At 42.1% G+C, this 20632-nt stretch overlaps 1 protein-coding gene across 2 annotated transcripts in view; it reads left to right on the top strand.

The window, feature by feature from the left end:
- Positions 1-20632, top strand: part of ARHGAP15 (Rho GTPase activating protein 15) — a 911406-nt gene that overhangs the window by 553767 nt on the left and 337007 nt on the right. For both annotated transcript variants that reach the window (XM_073634231.1, XM_073634232.1), the window contains exon 11: positions 19819-19917. In XM_073634231.1, the coding sequence (XP_073490332.1) occupies positions 19819-19917 (99 nt within the window). The remainder of the gene's footprint in view (positions 1-19818; positions 19918-20632) is intronic.

Below are 20632 nucleotides of genomic sequence, written 5' to 3'. Positions count from 1 at the left end.
TTGTTTAATACAGTGATTTCCTATGGTCATCAGCCCCATTTAGTAGCCATATTTTTCCTGAAATACCTCAATCAGAAAAATACCTCAAAGTGTTAGTAAATTCCCCCCCCCCAAGAAAAATGTATTATATATACATAGAAAGCGCTGAAGTTCTCCGCATATACCATGTTGAACTGTTTGCTTTTCATTAAAGCCTGTGGCTGCTTTTAATTTGTCAACTGAAAATTCTCCCATTTTTTGATTACTTTCTATAGGTGGCCCCATAAAGTTACTTTCAAATACTCGTTCTCGCAGTCAAAGGTGGCTCCCGCAGATGAGTCTCCCTGTGTCCACAGAAACAGAGAGCCCCATGCCCAAGCCATAATTACATAGTTACATAGTGGGTGAGGTTGAAAATAGACACAAGTTCATCAAGTCCAACCTATGTGTGTGATTATATGTCAGTATTACATTGTATATCCCTGTATATTGTGGTCATTCAGGTGCTTATCTAATAGTTTTTTGAAACTATCAATCCTCCCCGATGAGACCTCCGCCTGTGGAAGGGAATTCCACATCCTTGCCGCCCTTACAGTAAAGAACCCTCTACGTAGTTTAAGGTAAACCTCTTTTCTTCTAATTTTAATGAGTGGCCACGAGTCTTGTTAAACTCTCTTCTGCGAAAAAGTTTTATCCCTATTGTGGGGTCACCAGTACGGTATTTGTATATTGAACTCATATCCCCTCTCAAGCGTCTCTTCTCCAGAGAGAATAAGTTCAGTTCTCCCAACCTTTCCTCATAACTAAGATCCTCCAGATCCTTTATTAGCTTTGTTGCCCTTCTTTGTACTCGCTCCATTTCCAGCACATCCTTCCTGAGGACTGGTGCCCAGAACTGGACAGCATACTCCAGGTGCGGCCGGACCAGAGTCTTGTAGAGCGGGAGAATTATCGTTTTATCTCTGGAGTTGATCCCCCTTTTAATGCATGCCAATATTCTGTTTGCTTTATTAGCAGCAGCTTGGCATTGCATGCCATTGCTGAGCCTATCATCTACTAGGACCCCCAGGTCCTTTTCCATCCTAGATTCCCCCAGAGGTTCTCCCCCCCATTGCATTCATATTTTTGCCACCCAAATGCTTTATTTTACATTTTTCTACATTGATCCTCTTTTGCCATGTAGTTGCCCACCCCATTAATTTGTTCAGATCTTTTTGCAAGATTTCCACATCCTGCGGAGAAGTTATTGCCCTGCTTAGCTTAGTATTGTCTGCAAATACAGAGATTGAACTGTTTATCCCATCCTCCAGGTCGTTTATGAACAAAATAAACAGGAATGGTCCTAGCACAGAACCCTGGGGGACCCCACTACCCACCCCTGACCATTCCGAGTACTCCCCATTTATCACCACCCTCTGAACTCATTCCCCTTTCCCCCTCCTCCCTGCAAGTAATTGCTTGACTAAAAAATGATCCCTTGCAGTGGGGCTGTGCCTGCACTGCAAGGGTTAATTGCTCCTTTGGTCTAGGGTGGTGGTCTCTAAACTGTGTCCCGCCGGACAGATGTGGCCCTTTTCTTACCTTTATCTGGCCCTTCGGGCACTGTTCCTCCCACTGATATGAGGAACTAATTCTTCCATGATCACCAATGATGAGGCATCATTCCTCCCACTAATACCAGGCACTATTTCATCCAGGGACACCAATGATGGGGCACTATTCCTTCCACCGACCCCAATGATGATGCATTATTTCTCCCACTAACACCAATGATGGGGCACTATTCCTCCTCCTCCTATCGACCACAGGTGCTATATACATTTTATTCCCATTGATGACCAAGCCTGAGACATGGTCTGCTCCCACTTATGCTGGGGCATTTTTTAATTTTACTGGCTACAGTCTGGCCGCCACAAAGTCTGATGGCCCTAAACCAGCTCTTTGTTTATAAAGTTTGGAGACCCCTGGTCTAGGGGAACAAAAAAAATCGAATTTGCTTACCCATTTCTCTGCATCTCCCTGCTGCTAGACCAGTCCCTGCAGCTTCTTCTTACTCATGCTGCAGTGCTCTAAGACACCTGACATCATCAAGACATGACAGTCCCACACTGTACATGCAAACACACACATTTTTAAAGAATCTGATGAAATTCACACAAAATCTTTATTTCTTAAAGATATAACATGTTTAAAGAGTGGCTCTACTTTTGTTGAGAAGAAAACACTCCCCTTTGGGTGATCAATGTACATTGCAGGGATTTTGACAAACTTTGTAGCAGACTCCTACCTGTTTGCTTCATCAGACTGATGGCATGCTTATTCTGAATGGGAGTGACTGGTTCGTTATAATCAGCTGGTGCACTCTCTGTGTTCTAAGGAGGAGAGCTGCAGTGTCTGCATCACTTTAGATGTGTGTAAGCCTTGGGGAGTATATCACCAAAACGTTTCTATTGCAGGGGGTGCTTAAAATTTGACTAGTAACTTGTAACTTGTAACTAGTGCAGACATCTGTGAAAATCAGTAAGCCAATCACGAGAGCAGGAAATTACAATTCTGGGGGTGTTCTGTACGCCAATTGTTTACAAAAGGACTCTAGGGTTCCATATTGCATTGAATTTTAAAGAAAATTACAGCAGCTGCAGATTGACAAGAAAGGTGGGTTTTAATAATGTTAAATTACAACATGGCTTGTGTAGCAATTCCAAATACTACATTATTATTATTTTTTGTTGCTAATTTTTTTTTCCCATGTAAGTGGAGTTACATTTAGCTTTTTAGTATACTAAAATTGCCTTGACGTTTAAGGACACCTTTTTTTATTGTGAACCATTTTAAGATAAAGGAATCATATCAGAGGCTGCCAGCAGTTTTATCACTGACAGAACGTTAGCAGTTCATAAGAGAACACCTTTCCCCATTAAGATCACTCTTACTCAGATGTTTTCACTTTTTTTAAGACCCCCACCTTTTTTTTTTTTTTTTTAAATAGACAGGAATTGTTTACCTTCTTAAGTTTTGTACGTAATGCATATCGTTTTTTAACGTGTCCATGCAGATAATAAGGCCAGTTCTGTTTGGGGGCATTTTATATAGTGGGGGGGGGGGCTATTTAGGTTTTTCTTAATGAAGCATGAACTTGCACTTTAAAGTCAAATATCAGGTAATTATTAATGAGTTGAAAACTTATTTTATAAATTAAAGTGTATGTTACCCTAAATATAGAATTTATTTCTATGTGTGTCTTTGTTACCCTAAAAATTTTTTTTTAAAAATTGGACCATGTCCCTTTAAAGAATGTTGTACAGCACGGTGCTTGTGCTGTGTAGTTTGGTCCCCTGTAACACCTGAAATACCTGGCTGATCCTGCCAGTTTCTCCCCTCCTCTGTGTAAACTGACCACGGTTTGTCATGGTTGCTGAGCCCTGACAACGTGGTCAGTTTACGTGCCCCTGTCTCCTGTCTGCTCTCCTCTGTGCTCTCTCGCCTCCCCTCCCTACCTGTCAGCTAGTGACAGTGCCCGACCCCCCCCCCCCCCCTCCTGTGGCTAAAATAAAAATTTAATTTTCATACTATCTGTCTCCTAATCCTGTGTGCCCCTGTTGCAGTGTTTCTCAACTCCAGTCCTCAAGGCGCACCAACAGGTCATGTTTTCAGGATTTCCCTCAGATGAAACGGCTGTGGTAATTACTAAAGCAGTGAAACTGATCAAATCACCTGTGCAAAATAGTGGAAATCCTGAAAACATGACCTGTTGGTGCGCCTTGAGGACAGGAGTTGAGAAACACTGCCCTGTTGTATGTGATTTATAAACAAAATGCAGATTATAGAGGTACCTGATTTTAGAACGCCTCTCGGTGCTCACGTGACCGGTTGGCTCTCTCCTCCTCTCCTCCTCCCCTCCTGGCTGACGTCAGTGGAGGTTTCTCAGCCCCGCCCACTGAAGCTGCCAGATGGGGAGAGGAGAGAGCCGGCCAGTCACGTGAGCGCTGATAGACGCTCTGAAATCAGGTATAATCTGCATTTTCTTTTTTAAATAATACCCACAGGGGCATACAGGATTAGAAGACAGAGCAGATGGCATAATGAAGTCAGAGTAGCTTAACAACCACTTTAACATATTTGCATATATCAAATCAAAGTATCCAATAAGTTGATGTACTGTATTCCTTATATATAGAATACCAGGTTGAACTGACCAGTCCCTCGTCTTCCTTGTTCAAAATTGACCACACACAGAAGCTGATCTGTGCTTGCACGGTCAGTTTGCATCTCTGTGCTCAGAGCTACAGAATGTAAAAACTATGGGGGTGCAAGGTGTGCACCCAGATTCTAGTTGAGCAAAAAAAGTCTGAACACGTCTTAAACACTATAAAAGTATATTGAAATGAATATGCTTTTCACAAAGGCCATAACAAAGTTAATAACAACTCAAAGCTTTACCAGGAGCCTAAAGGGTTAACATTGTCAGTGTCAGCAACTTCTTTTCTGGAACAGGATTGGGCTATCGTCCTTATTGAAACCATATAAAAGCACAAAGAAAGAGAAAGACAGACAGAAAACCACAGACAAAGGTCCTTTACACATGGGGTGGGCTCTGCTGGAGTCCTCCTGCTCAGTAGGGAATCTGTCCGCTGATCCCTGTCGAGAAGGTGAATGGCTGGTGCAGAGCAGACACAGACAACGCCCGCTCCACTCTATGGGCGGTCGAATGTAAACAGATAGCCTGTCCATTTACATCTGACTTCCATCTAATCCGCCAGACTTCCATCCGATCCGTAGTCTGTTCAGCTGCCACTGATCACCCCCCATGCTATGTAGACTGATGCTTTAGCCAATCACTGTGCTCTTCAGCCAGCCTGTCAGAGCCCGGAGCATAGAAATAATAAAATGCACTAAGGTAAAAAAATCTTCTGCCTTTACAACCTTTTTAAGGATTGTTAACCGCTTGCCGACCAGCCACCGTCATTATACCGCGGCAGGTCGGCACGACTGCGCAAATCGCCATAGGTGTACATCGGCTGCTTTAAGAGCAATAGCAGGCATGCTCTGGCCACCCCGCGATCGCTCCACAGAGAGCCCGAACAACAATCCGTCAATGTAAAAAGACAGATCCCCATTCTGACAGGGGAGAAGAGAGAGATCAGCTATTCCTGGTGATCAGTAACAGCGATCTCTCTCTTCTCCAAGTCAGTCCCCTCCCCCCCCCACAGTTAGAAACACTCCCCAGGGAACACGTAACCTTTTGATCGCCCCTCTTTTAACCCATTCCCTGCCAATGACATTCATACAGTAATTAGTTGCTATTTTTAGCTCTGATCACTGTATAAATGTCAATGGTCCCAAAAAAGTGTCAGAAGTGTCCGATTTGTCCACAGCAATGTCGCAGTCCCGCTAAAAATCGCTGATCACCGCCATTACTGGTAAAAAAAAAATTCATAATAAAAATGCCATATCAATATAAGCTTATTGTGATTTTTTGTTACCAAAAATATGTAGAAGAATACATATTGGCCTAAACTCATGAAGAAATTCGTTTTTTTACATTTTTGGCGGGGTATTTATTATAGCAAAAAGTACAAAATATTGCTTTTTTTTTTCAAAATTGTTGGTCTTTTTTTTATCTTATAGAGCAAAAAATAAAAACTGCAGAGGTGATCAAATACCACCAAAAGAAAGCTCTATTTTTGGGGGGAAAAAAGGACATACATTTTGTTTGTGTACAACGTTGCATGGCCGCGCAATTGTCAGTTAAATCGACGCAGTGCCGTATCGCAAAAGATGACCTGGTCATTAAGGGGGTAAATCTTTCCGGGGCTGAAATGGTTAAGCTACAATATTTTCATTTTTTTGGGTTTAATACCGCTTTAGAAAGCCATGTACAAGTTTGAATTTCACCTGAAAACTGAGCTTCATTGCAGTTTTTAACATTCAACTCAGATACGCATTTAACTTTTAAATAGGAGTAAATATTTACAAAGGAAACTGTTGTGTTTGGAATAGATTTTATGTAAAAGATAAGTAATGTGTAAATATATTGTCCAAGCTAAAAAATGATGGTGTTTTTGTAAGTTTCCTATTGACATTCTGTCTGTTGCTTGATGCATGCTGTACAGATCTCATGTAGATTTATGGTGCGAACCGAAGTCGCCAGTTTTACTCTTTCAGCCAATTGCAGAAATCGCTACAGATGCCCTAAGATATTAAAATGGACCGTTCTGCTGAACTCGGTGTGGACGTTTCATTGGTTTTAAATGAAAGCAGATGAAAGAATGAGGCTTGTGGAACATGGGCACGGGACTTGCATCCTTTTATCCTGAGTTCTCTGAAATGGTCATTTAGCATGGGAACTTGTATTTCCTTATAATCCATGTGCAGGCATTTAATGATGAGCTATTTTGTTCGGATGTCCCAAAGAATCCAGTTTCCTGAGAAAGTCTGAAGTTTCTAGGCTTTGTTGGGACAGTGAGGAAACTGAAGTTCAAGTCTAATAAAATGCCTAGCCAACTTTTTTTATTAGCCGGGGGTAGAGAAGAGGATGTTCAGAGCTCCTGGCATTTTTTTTGGATAAAGCAGGCAGCAGGTCAAGCAGCTCATGATGGGTACTAAAAGTTCCAAAAGAAACCCTTTAGATTTAAAAAGGAAAAGTATAGTTACACTCCAAAACAAAAAAACTGAACATTTTTTTTTTTTTTTTAGCCAGCACGAAATACCAGCACAAATTATAAAAATAATACATTTTTATTACAAAATTTATAAACACAAATTTATAAAACAACATGGCTGATAATAGGGATGGCCAAATTAGCCCATAATACCCATTATATCATAACAACCTAACACCACATGTCACCAAATTTGAATCAAATGCAGGCAAACTTTGGCAAATTGTTACGTGTGGAACTCAACGCGTTTCAATTTTGAATTAATTTTCTTTAACCACTTCAGCCTTTCAAGGTTTCACCCCTTCATGACCAGGCCATTTTTTTGCGATACGCCACTGCGTTGCTTTAACTGACATTCATGCGTCGCTGTACCCAAACAAATTTATGTCCTTTTTTCCCCACAAATAGAGCTTTCTTTTGGTGGTATTTGATCACCTCTGTGGTTTTTATTTTAATATTCTTTACTTTCTGCTATAAAACACATCCAATAAAAAAAAATTTAAATAAATCTAATTTCTTTATAAATTTAGGCCAATATGTATTCTGCTACATATTTTTGGTAAAAATAAATCCCACTAAGCGTATATTGGTTAGTTTGCACAAAAAGGTATCGAATCTACAAACTATGGGATATTTTTATGGCATTTTTATTTTTACTAGTAATGGAGGTGATCGGTGATTTTTAGTGGGACTGCGACATTGCGGCGGACAAATTGGACATTAAGTGACACTTTTTGGGGACTAGTGACACTAATACTATAATACTAATAGTGATCAGTGCTAAAAAATGCACTGTCACTGTATAAATGATCCTGGCAGGAAAGGGGTTAACATCAGGGGCAATCAAAGGGTTAAGTGTGCTCCTAGGGAGTGATTTTTAACTGTGTGGGGGATGGTTCAACTGGAGGAAGAGAGAAATATGTGTTCCTGATTATCAGAAATACAAGATCACTAGACATGTGCGCCGTCAATAAATTTGTTTTGTTTCGTTCCGTTCCATTTCGCATTAGCCGTTAATTCGTATTTCGTAATTCGTGTCTGAAATTCAATTTGGATTTGTACAAAATACGAATACGAATTTTCGTTAGGTTCGTTAACTTTTCGTGAATTACGAACGTTCGTTATGATGAATTTAAAAAGCAAAAAATACCTTTCTCAATATGGCAGTCGTCGACTCATTATGCTCATTATGAGGGGCTCCCACCATCCCTGTGCTGTGCTAACTTCCTCCTGGGGCTGTACCCCTGCTGTGCTCATTATGAGGGGCTCCCACCATCCCTGTGCTGTACTCATTATGAGGGGCTCCCACCATTCCTGTGCTGTGCTGACTTACTGGGTTTTTAACTTCATCATAACAAATCATAGTAATTATTATGACAATAATAAAATGATATTAACGAACATTCTTATTTTGTCCGATTCTGAATCTCCCATCGACTACCAGTACCAGTCTCCCACTCCCATATTAAAAAAGATAAATTTCCCAACCCTCACTCAGCAGCAGAAGAAAACCTCTGATTGGTCAACAAAACACCGGTCACGTTTCCGTTGTAACAGAATTTGGATCCGAAATTCGTCAACGAAATTTCGTATACAATTCGGAAGCATAGAAATTCGTATTTCAGATGCTTCCGAATGAATGAATTTTCAGAAATTCGTACGAATTTTCAATTCGTACGAAATGAACCGCACATGTCTAAAGATCACTCTCTTCCTCTCTGGCAGGTGGTCTGCCTTGTTTATATAGGCAGACCGCCATTCTGCCTCCAGTGAACAATCGGTGGGTCCCGGCAGCATTTAGGAAAGAATCCTGGCCTTCCTTAAAACAATCTACTGAGCTGGAGAGAACCACCTCCGGAGGGAGCCTATTCCACATTTTCACAGCTCTTACTGTGAAGAAGCCTTTCCATATTTAAATCTCTTTTCCTCTAGACATAAAGAGTGCCCCCTTATTCTCTGTGATGACCTTTAACCACTTCCCGCCCGCCCTATAGCGGATTGACGTCCGGGAAGTGGTTGTGTTATCCTGACTGGACGTCATATGACGTCCAGCAGGATAACATGCCGCAGCGCGCCCCCGGGGGCGCGCATCGCGGCGATCGGTGGAGCGGTGTGTCAGTCTGACACACCGCTACACTGATCTTGGTAAAAAGCCTCCGGCGGAGGCTCTTTACCACGTGATCAGCCGTGTCCAATCACGGCTGATCACGCTGTCAATAGGAAGAGCCGTTGATCGGCTCTTCCTCACTCGCGTCTGACAGACGCAAGTAGAGGAGAGCCGATCGGCGGCTCTCCTGGCAGGGGGGGTCTGCGCTGATTGTTTATCAGCGCAGCCCCCCCTCAGATCACCCCACTGGACTACCAGGGATGCCACTAGGACCACCAGGGAAGGGGCAACGTGGATGGCCAGGTATGTACCCCATGGCCATGCACATGTGCCCAATCTGTGCCAATCAGTGCCCACAAATGGGCACTGATTGGCACTATTATGTCCATGATATGCCCAGATCTGCCCAGCAATGCTCTATCAGTGCCACCTGTCATTGCCCATCTGTGCCACCTGTCATTGCCCATCTGTGCCACCTGTCATTGCCCATCTGTGCCACCTGTCATTGCCCATCAGTGCCACCTGTCAGTGCCCATCAGTGCCCATTTGTGCCCACCTATCAGTGCCCATCAGTGCCACACATCAGTGCCACACATACGTACCCATCAGTACCACCCATATATACCAATCAATGCCACCTACGAGTGCCCATCAGTGCCGCCTATGTGTACCCATCGGTGCCACCTATGAGTGCCCATCAGTGCCGCATACCAGTGCCACCTATCAGTGCCCATCAGTGCCACCTATCAGTGCCCATCAGTGCCGCCTATCAGTGCCCATCATCAGTGCCCGTTAGTGCCACCTCATCAGTGCCACCTCATTGGTGCCACCTCATCGGTGCCTATCAGTGCCGCCGTATCAGTGCCCATCTATGCCGCCGTATCAGTGCCCATTATTGAAGGAGAAAGCGTACTTATTTACAAAAAAATTTAACAGAAACAAAGAAAAACTTGTTTTTTTTTCGAAATTTTCGCAGAGGTGATCAAATACCACCAAAAGAAAGCTCTATTTGTGGGAACAAAATGATAAAAAATTTGTTTGGGTACAGTGTAGCATGACCGCGCAATTGTCATTCAAATTGCAACAGCGCTGAAAGGTGAAAATTGGGCTGGGCGGGAAGGTGTCTAAGTGCCTGGTATTGAAGTGGTTAAAGTGAATAACTCAACACCAAGTTCACTATATGGGCCACTTATGTATTTATACATGTTGATCATATCCCTCCTTAAAGCCGGGGTCCACCTATCTATCGTTTTTTTTTTTGGAGTTCATTCACAAACTTTTCTTCTCATGATTATCTACTCACATGTTCTGTGTAATAAGTCCGCCTGTGTCCGATTTCGTTGTAAAGAATAACTTATAAAATTCACCGAAGGCGGTTTCCATCTTCATTGTGGGCATTTGAAGCCCACAAGCATGTATTTCCTGGATGCGGTGAATGCTGTGCTCCCAGCATTCACCGAGATGTTGTGATGACGCTGTTGCACAATGCATGCTGGGAAGCCTGAGACTAGCTCCCAGGGGACTGTGGGAGGTCTGGGAGAGGCTAGAAACACGCCTACTCCCATGGGAGGAAAACCAGGAAGTGCTAAGAAGATTAGAAAAAAAAAAGGTAAATACGGCAATTTAAATTTTTTTACACAGCATGTCAGCATCTAGGCAAGGAAGAGAATGCATAGAGATAATGTTCAAAATTTGGGTGGAACCCCGCTTTAATCTCCTCTTCTCAAGAGAGAATAAATTTAGTTCCTCTAATCTTTCCTCATAGCTGAGCTCCTCCATGCCTCCTATCAGGTTGGTTGCCCTTCTCTGCACTTTCTCCAGTTCCCCGATATCCTTTTTATGAACTGATGCCCAAAACTGAATGGCATTTTCCAGATCAGGTCTTACTAATTTGTAATTTGTACAGGGGCAAAATGATATCTCTCTATGGAGTCTATGCCTCCCTTAATACAAGAAAGGATTTTGCTTGATTTGGAAACCGCAGCTTGGCATTGCATGTTATTATTAACCTTATGATCTACCAGAATACCCAGATCCTTCTCCACTATTGACTCCCCCAGCTGTTCCAGTCCTAGTATGTATGATGCATGCATGTTTTTAGCCCCCAAGTGCATAACTTTAAATTTATCTACATTAAGCCTCATTTGCCACACAGTTGCCCAATGAAACAGTGCATTGAGGTTGGCTTGTAAATTGGAGACATCCTGTAAGAACGTTATTTCACTGCATAGCTTGGTGTCACCAGAAAACACTGAAATTGTACTTTTAACAGCTCCCAAAATAAAATAAATGGGCCATAGGTTGTCAGTAACCCAGTAGCACAAGAAGCACCAGGAGTCACCCAACAAGGACGTGTACTAAAAATAATAATCAAGTGTAGCGCTGGCAGATTTGCGATCTACCATCTGATAGGTAAATTTAGTAAATTGCTCGTTAGGGGAAGTTAGATTTGCCTCTGTTCCAGCTTGGCTGACGTTGCATGTGTTTCCATACTGGGCCGGTGGGTGTCGTTGTTACTATTGGCTAGTATTGGAAAGGCAACGTGTCAAAGCGTATGGATGCTTTTCTGTCCCGGAGACAACTCGGTGGAGGTGGTCCTCCGAGTGGGATTCTGGGAGAGGGTATTTATGGGACAGACGCCATGTTCTAGGTTTTGTTTTACAGCCACCTGCTGGCCCTCCTGGTCGACAGTTATGCGTTAGAGTGCTACCTCATGGTCCTCCGTTCCGGAGGCCCGCGTTGCTGCAGCGCACGGGTGGGCCCAGAAGCTTATCTGGGGCCTACCACAGCAGCCGAGGAATGGTCCTGAGCTGTCTATCCAGAGTGAAGAAGCTGGACAACCGAGGAGATCCCAGGGGAGGACCCGCCATGGAAGGATCATGCAGAGTGCTGGTCTATTGAGGGGCTTGGTGACTCGGTTGGAGGACGTTTCCTAAAGTAACTTTACAGCATAGTGTTGCCGGGTTTGGCTTAAAGGTTCAAGCACTGTGACTGACATTCACCGGAAAACCAATACATCCTGTGGCAGAGGATCGTACGGGTTCATCCCAAGCAAGTCTGTGGCAGAGACTTTTGTTCGTGCTACGTACTGGCTGCTAGGCAAGTAAGAGAGGCCTATCCAGGCAAGCAAAGAGTGTGTCCCACGAGGGGAGCATTCTACTGTAATATTCAACTCTAAAGGACATTTGTCAAGAATCCTACAGAGAGGTATTTGAGCTTCCCTGCAGTTTCCCTTCTGCCTCTTTCCTGCTACTTCCTTCGTTAATTGTTCAATAAAGCATTGAAAACGCACTCAAGTGTTGGTGCTTGTATTGTCCAGAGGTAAACTCAAGGGAACCCTAGACCCGGTGCCGGTGAAATAGAGGGAAGGAGAGTGAAGGTAACAAGCCCGCTTCTCAAGGTGTTTCCTAGACGTTTCTCAGGCGCTTTAGCGTTAAAAAAAGCACCTGTAAAGCGTCTGAAAGAAGCCTCATCTGCAATACCAATGTGAAAGCCCAAGCCCTTTCACACTGCCAGCGCCTGAAAAAATGCTGGTAAAGCGCCGCTTAAGACCCCTTTCACACTGGGGCGTTTTTCCAGGTGTTTTTTGGGCGCTGGCAGTTTGAAAGGGCTCGGGCCATCGATGCACCAAACCCAGTGGCAAAAACACGAAAGCGCTGCAAAGAAGCTGCTTGCAGGACTTTTTTTAACTCCCTGCCAGCGCAGCGCCCCAGTGTGAAAGCACTCTTAGTCGTAGGCTCCTAAGATCAACTCTACAACAACTCCAAATAAGCCGGTGAACCACTTACTGTATTAAACACCTCATATCCATTTACTCATGAACCCAACAAACAGACCAGTTTATCTGAGATGCAATCACACTCAAAGGGGGTACTCTTTGATCCCTCAAATGTGTTGTATACATGCATGCAATACATCAAAATGTAATAAATGTTATATTTTGGACTCTCATTTTTGGTGTGGAATATAATGTATATGGTCTGATGTATGCCAAGGTGCTATATCCCTAGTGATTACATTCAAAACATAAAAAAAACAAAAATAAACTAAAAATTAGTTTATTAGTTTATATTAGTTTAAATCTGCCCTTGTCAGCAGTAAGAATAGGGGGGATTAGAGTCTCGAGTGGAGCATCTATCCCAGGTTCACCCTTTACCAGGGCTTAAAATACTGATGAAGGTGAACGTTGAACAAATAATATAGTGCAAATGGTCCCTGCTGTAGAACGTGTCTATTCAACACTCCAACAATACTCCAACTTCATCAATATTTTAGGGATGAAGGAGCACTTTTTGGCCTTCATAATGTATTGGATACAAGTATGGAACTCATCAAACTGGTTTCATGAAAAAGGCTTTATATTTGGCCTTACATTTTGGGTGCGGCACTCCATTCTTGTCTCTCTGGTCCCAATCCAAAGTGTTCTTTGAGGACTTTCAGTAGATATGAGCTTGCTGCCCAGTGGTTTATGCATATTAATACATGTAATTTCCTCTGAAACCGTCGGAGCAAGTTTCAGTTTAGGATCAAGTGCCTCTTTCGAAGATGTTCCCCCACCTCCTGTTCAGGAGAGAAAAATGTTTGGTGTTCCTCTACCTTTTGTCAAATAGCACAGACAGCAATAAAAAACAAAATCCTCTATAAATACACTTCAAATGCAACACCAGGAAGACAACTAAGTACATATAGTAGATGAAAAATATATATGTGAACTTTCTTACTTGCTTAATAATTATTTTCAGCCAATTATGTGATCCAGGCACCCTTGTAAGGTCATCTTAGCTGGGTACTTTGACTTTTGTCTACAACAGTTAACCAATACATCTTAATCACCAACCCACTGCAAACTGATAATTTGATGATGAAACACCCTGTGCTCACTCTGCTGTCTCCTCCCATCAGTAGGCTTCCAGTGTAAGATCAACAGCACCATAGTGGCAGAGTGGCTGATTGGCTTACAGTGCTGACTGCTCCTTTTTACAATTTGAATAATTTTTTTCCCTTAACAAAACCACTTGTGTGCCAGTTGCCTGTCATTGGTCCCTCAGCAGGGCTGCTGTTAGAAACCATGGGGACACCATACAGACAACCTGACATTGGGCCCCATACAGACAACCCAACAGGGGGCCCCATGCAGTTAATGCTTCAGTTATAAATGAACACAGTGAGAGATCAATAACGATAACTCATTGCGTTCATTCAGGAAAGGAAGGAGCTGCTAAATATGACCTATTTACTGGACCCCAGTTGTTCTGTGAAGTCCTCAGAGGTTTGTTAGAGAACTTTAGTGAACAAACAGCATCATAAAGGCCAAGGAACACACCAGAGGGTCAGGGATAAAGTCGTGGAGAAGTTTAAAAAAATATCCCAAGCTTTGAACAACTCTCGAAGCACTGTTCAATCCATCATCTGAAAATGGAAAGAGTATGGCACAACTGCAAAACTACCAAGACATGGCCGTCCACCTAAACTGACAGGCCAGGCAAGGAGAGCATTAATCAGAGAAGCAGCCAAGAGGTCCATGGTAACTCTGGAGGAGCTGCAGAGATCCACAGCTCAGGTCGGAGGATCTGTCCACAGGACAACTATTAGTCGTGCACTCCACAAATCTGGCCTTTATGGAAGAGTGGAGAAAGCCATTGTTAAAAGAAGGCCATAAGAAGTCCTGTTTGCAGTTTGCGAGAAGCCATGTAGGGGACACAGCAAACATGTGGAAGAAGGTGCTCTGGTCAGATGAGACCAAAATTGAACTTTTTGGTCTAAAAGCAAAACGCTGTGTGGCGGAAAAATAGCACTGTACATCACCCTGAACACACCATCCCCACCGTGAAACATGGTGGTGGCAGCATCATGTTGTGGGGATGTTTTTCTTTAGGAGGGACAGGGAAGCTGGTCAGAGTTGGAAGATGGATGGAGCCAAATACAGGGCAATCTTAGAAGAAAATCTGTTAGAGTCTGCAAAAGACTTGAGCCTGGGGCAGAGGTTCACCTTCTAGAAGGACAATAAATCCAATTCCAATTGAGAATCTGTGGCAAGACTTGAAAATTGCTGTTCACAGACATTCTCCATCCAATCTGACAGAGCTTGAGCTATTTTGTAAAGAAGAACGGGAAAAAATTTCCTGTCTAGATGTGCAAAGCTTGTAGAGACATACCCAAAAAGACTTGCAGCTGTAATTGCAGTGAAAGGTGGTTCTACGAAGTATTGACTCAGGGCGGCTGAATACAAATGCACGTCACACTTTTTACATATTAATTTATAAAATAACACAATTTGTGCCACTTTGTGTTGGTCTATTACATAAAATAGCAATTAAATACGTTTATGATTTTGGTTGTAACATGACAAAATGTGGAAAATGTCAAGAGGTATGAATACTTTTTCAAGGCACTGTAAAATTGCACAAGGATGGTGATCAGTGTGGTAGGGGGTGGAGCAATTACTGGAACTGATCCTTTGTTTGGAGCAGCAGCAGCTGAAAGCCATCGGGAGGGAGAGGAGAAGAAGCCAATTTGCAGCTGATGCAGAGAGAGTCATATAGGGGATCAGTTCCAGTAAGTGCTCCCCCGCCACACCAATCACCCTCCCTGCCCTCACCTGATTCACCCTGCTGCCTGGGCCCCCCTGCTGGCCCGAGCCTTGTACAGGAGGACTGGTGGTACACCCTTATCTACAGCCCTGGTCCCTAGTGGGTTGTACAAAAGGATACATGGTGAATAATCTGCTTAGTAAAACAGGAAGTTAAGCTCATAGCTATTCTCTGCTGATCAACAAGACAGGAAGTCAGGTGTAATCTCTCCAATAGGGACACAGACAGTAAAAAGCCTGGCAGAGGTTTTAACACTCTACTCCAGGGGTTTCCAAACTATGGCTCTCCAGTTGTTCAGGAACTACAATTCCCATCATGCCTAGTCTTGTCTGTGAATGTCAGAGTTTTACAATGCCTCATGGGACGTGTAGTTCCGCAACATCTGGAGGAGCTTGAAGATCCCTGCTCTACTCCAAAACATAGACAAAGTTGGCTATAGTTTAAGGCCAACCAATTATGTTAACCAACAGTTTCCATATATTAACAGCCATTATGTCTCAATTCAGTCTGGTTTCCTTCTTCCCTCCCCCATTGTTACTCGTGAATATGATGCCACCACTTCAGATGCAATCTTTGAAAACATCAAATCTATTAACCCCTTTGCATTAAAACTGCGTAAAAACCATTTGACATATTTATGGAAACCAACACAATTAACATTACAATCACCTTCTTACAATTTGTCAAAATACGAGAAAGGCAAGGCACGTGAATGCACTCATTTGAAATTGGTGAGATCTCACCTGATGTACCGATATACTTGAAGACGGGCAACATGTCGACCGAGATACACCAGCAAAGAAATCATCTCACACTAAACTGCAATTCATTATTTAAATGTGATTACACAATTAGCAGGTGGGGACGCAGTCGCATCATACATCCTTCATAGCGGGTGACATGTCATTAAAAATAGCAACAAACAGGAATCGCCAACTTCTCACCTACACCCGCTTTATTGAAAAACATTAATTTAAGAAACATGACAAGAGAGAGCCAGTGATGTGTCTGAGACTTATATTAGATTTAATTAGCATGTATTTCCACATCTTGACATGCAAGCGAGAGGTGTTTATGAATAATTACTATGTTAAGATACGGAATTAACCAGTTCACTGGCAGGGGGAGGCCGCAGAAAGCAGGTAGAAGTCCTGGAAACATGACTAACAAGGAAATGATTGTAGTTTTAGTCATTTTATAGATTGTTTATTTTTTTTGCACGCACAAAGCAAGGCTACCTTAAAACAAGAAGTTATGCAATCACATTCTAAGGGGTGATTTACTTGGAGTATAGCAAAGACAATGGAGGAAAAAACTGGGGATTTTGCTCATAACCACCAATCAGGTTTAAGCTCATATTTTTTTAGGAAAATTAAGCAGAGAATTTTTTTGGTCATCATAGGATGCAGTTGCACTTTTGCTTCAATTTTAATTTGCCTCACTTCTTGTAAATCTGAATCTATGATTCAAAGGGGGTCAATGTGGGATGATGGATCAGATGGTGGAGCAAAGGATCAGACGGGGTTTGGGAGGCGGTGAAGAAGCATACATAGGTGAAAATACCTTTGCTACAGCCTGGGCTAGTAGGAAACTGTCACTTTGCCTTGAATGGGTAAAGTTACAGTGTCCCTTTAAAACTGAACTCCAGGCTGCTACAGGCGGAATATTGTACATATATGTGAACGGTCTTGACTTCTAAAAGATTTGTAATTTTGTTCATCCAGTCTTCCTGAAGGCTATGTTGCAGTGCAATAGAGCCTGGTCAAAGACCTGCTCGAGCCTGTAATTGGACAGCGAAGGAGCAGCAGTACAATGATGAGGTCAAACCACTGTCTCTCCTTCCTATTGTAAGGCTGGCCATGCACTGATTTGCATGCAGGCTAAAAGAAAAGAAAAACTAGAAAAATGTCTACCCTATCCTCAAGTGAAACAAAGTCTACCATTAACAATGTCTTCCTGCATGAAAACATTCAGGCAAAACTCTCTGATAAAGTCAAAAAGTTCCAGGCAATCTGGTGGCCATGGTCATCTCACTACCTCCCTGTGGGATTTGACGAGACCTCTTGACCCTTTAACAGAGCAAGCATATCCATCCACCCAACCGCTCCACCCCCATGCCTCCCCTTTCTTTTCTCCCCCCACCCCTTTCTTTTCTTTTTTTTTCTTTTCTTTTTCTCCCTCCTTTGTCTTTCTTCCATCAGGACCGTCATATCAATTTAATTGTTTCAACCGCCAAATACCCTCAGTTTGGTTGCTATGAATTGTATGTTCTTTACATGTTGCATTTACATTAATTTTATTTTTTTTTTGTTTTTAAAAAATGCATGTAACAATGGTACTTTTTTCTTACCATACAATGTATACAGCATTTCATTGTATATGCCAAAAAACCCAATAAACAGATTGAACCATAAAGAAAAAAACAAAAACAGGTTCCTCCATTTATTCTGTACAGCGAGGACTAACTAATCTCCTGGTGCAGCTATTGCATTTTGACAGCTGACCCCATCAGCTGTCGAAATACCCTAGCAGCAACTGCATCTGATTAAATGCAGCCGCTCTTCGGCCAAACGTTTTTCAGCAGGCTCCTTTGACTATAGTCTATACAGTGCAGATGGACTAATCTCCCACTGCAGCTTATATTTAATAGTCAGCCTCAATGGTCTGGCTTCTGATTGGATCGTGCTATGTTCGGCTGAAATTTTTCCAGCAGACTCCTTTGGCAAAAGTCTATACAGTGCAGATGAACTAATCTCCCACTGCAGCTTATGTATTTTGACAGCCGATCCAACCAGGCTCCTTTCACGAAAGTTGATCAAACGATTGACTTTTGTATTACAGAGTGGGGCCAGCGGGGCCACCCATTGAAAGAACCAGATGAAATTCACACAGTATATGGCCAGCTTAAGCCCATTGACAGGAAGCAATAGAGTCCTGACTGGCTCGAATGTGGCCCCTTTCTCCCCCAATCAGAGAGATGGGCTGAAGGGAATGATATAAGTATGAAATCAAGGAAAATGTATATACAGATTTAAAGTCTGATTGTGAGCATAAAAGTCTACTGTATGCAAAGTGCATCACATGATCTGTTAGGCCTGGACTTTCAGTTTTGGTAGTAGGTACTGTATGTGTTGGTGGAGCACTAGACCCAATGGTAGACAGAAATCATGAGTCAAAAACACATTTGTAGAGCTCTCTGCCAATCTGGGTATCTCAGAGGGTCTCTGGAGTAGTCAATAAAGTATTATAAGAATTATAATATTATTATTATAAGTATTATAAGAATGACAGAAAGCTTGATTTATTCCAAAGAGGAAAAGTTCGGGTCTTTAGACGAAGCATATGACAGACTATAAAATGTATAGGCGTATTTACCTCAGCTCCCGGGACAGGCTACCCCACGGGTACCTGGTTGGACCATACCGTATGTCTTGCTTATTAGCTATATGTAAGTATTGTAGGATTGGATACTTCCTTTCCTTGTTATTATACATGTTTACATTATCTCTGAGGTTTCTTATTAGATTTATTGGTCGTTTTTAGACATTCTGACGCATTCGATCCTGTAGAGTATACCATGAAATGCGTCAGACATATTTAGGATGCAGTCATGACTTCAATCTACCATGTTCTTTTTATATTCCTACAGTTTTAATTATTATTATTTCTTACTCATCATATGGAGCCCTGTATACCGCCCACCGGCATGTGCTTTAACACCAACACATTATATGTGTGTATATATATATATATTTAATGTATTTGTGTTTTGTACATATATGAATTCTGCATGTATATATTATGTGCTAGATATACTCCTTGACAATAAATACGCCTATACATTTTATGGTCTGTCATATGCTTCATCTAAAGTCCCGAACTTTTCCTCTTTGTAACCAATATAGGGATGGAGACACATCTTTTGTGCCTCATTTAAAGTCCCGCCCATTTTTCCTTTTGATTTATTCCAGTAAGGGTTTTATTTTCCACAAACAGTCAATCAAAAAGCCAACATGTTTCGAGGGCTCAAAACTTCCTCTTCATCAAGGTTGGGGAACAAAAATGACAGAAAGCATTATGTGCCTAAATATTCAGCTTTTATTGCTTTATGTTATTTTGTTCCTAAGCCCTGATGAAGGGGGAGGAATATTGATCCCCTGAAATGTGTTAGCTTTTTGATTGACCATTTGTGAAAAATAAAATTCTTACTAGACTAAATCAAGAATTGTGGTTCTCTCGTCCTTCTAATGCTCTATAGACAAGCAATCGGGCATTAGCACTGGCTAATTAAAAAACAAATGGCTCAGACTACACCATATTAGTAGTGATGACAATACATAAATAATTATAGCACTTTTAGCACCAATCTGATCCAATAAGTATGTGAAACTTGTCCGTTATAGACCTAGTGATGGGAAACTTTATATGCTATAAACTTGTTTTATATCTCACACCATCAATTTGTCATTCTTCTGTACAGATCAAGTGTTTGGATGTCACCTGGCAACACTCTGCCAACGTGAGAACTCCACCGTTCCTAACTTTGTGCGAATGTGTATAGAAGCCTTGGAGAAGAGAGGTAGGTGACAACAGGTGGTAACAGGTCAACTTTATGGCCAGTCCAGTAACAGTCAATGTTAATAGTATTTGGAATGTGTTCTACTAGGATCAAAGAGAATATAATTTCATAAAGCTCATACACCAGATAGGGATCCTTATTTTTTTAAGTGATATGTGAAAATTAGTCACTTTGCAGAAGATAAAGATTCCTGGCCTCCTGTAAAACCTGTGAATTGGGAGTTATGTGTAGTAACTTATGACAACCTGCAGAAAAAACATTTTTTTGCAGATTAGAGTGGTTAAGCCTATGAATTCTTACATTTGATTGGTGGAAAACAATTACAGCCGACCAATCGGCACCAGTATTTGCATATGAAGATGAAAACAAATGTGAAATATCGATGCTGTCCAGAGAGGTCTTACTTTTGTTTTCTGGCCTGAACTACAAACATGGAAGAGAGAAATCTGGTTCATAATGGGAAACTTAGCTTTGGTTAGAATCCACATTAAAATGTTAAATATATCTGTAGCACCCTCCTAGGTAGGTGCTAGAAGCGGACTATAGTTTTTGGTCTTTTTGCTTACCAGGAAAATGGTCAGGTAAAACTTAAAGTGCTCTCTGCCTACCAGGGAGCAGGATATATTGGTTGTGTCTGCTCATTATGCTCAGGTGCAGCTCAGCTTGTTTGACTGTCCCTCACTGGTCCAATAGGGAGGCATATTGGACATGGGGA

Source organism: Aquarana catesbeiana, linkage group LG06, assembly GCF_042186555.1.
Source record: "Aquarana catesbeiana isolate 2022-GZ linkage group LG06, ASM4218655v1, whole genome shotgun sequence".
NCBI classification, from domain to species: Eukaryota; Metazoa; Chordata; class Amphibia; order Anura; family Ranidae; genus Aquarana; species Aquarana catesbeiana.
This window is presented reverse-complemented; position numbering and strand designations above follow the sequence as displayed.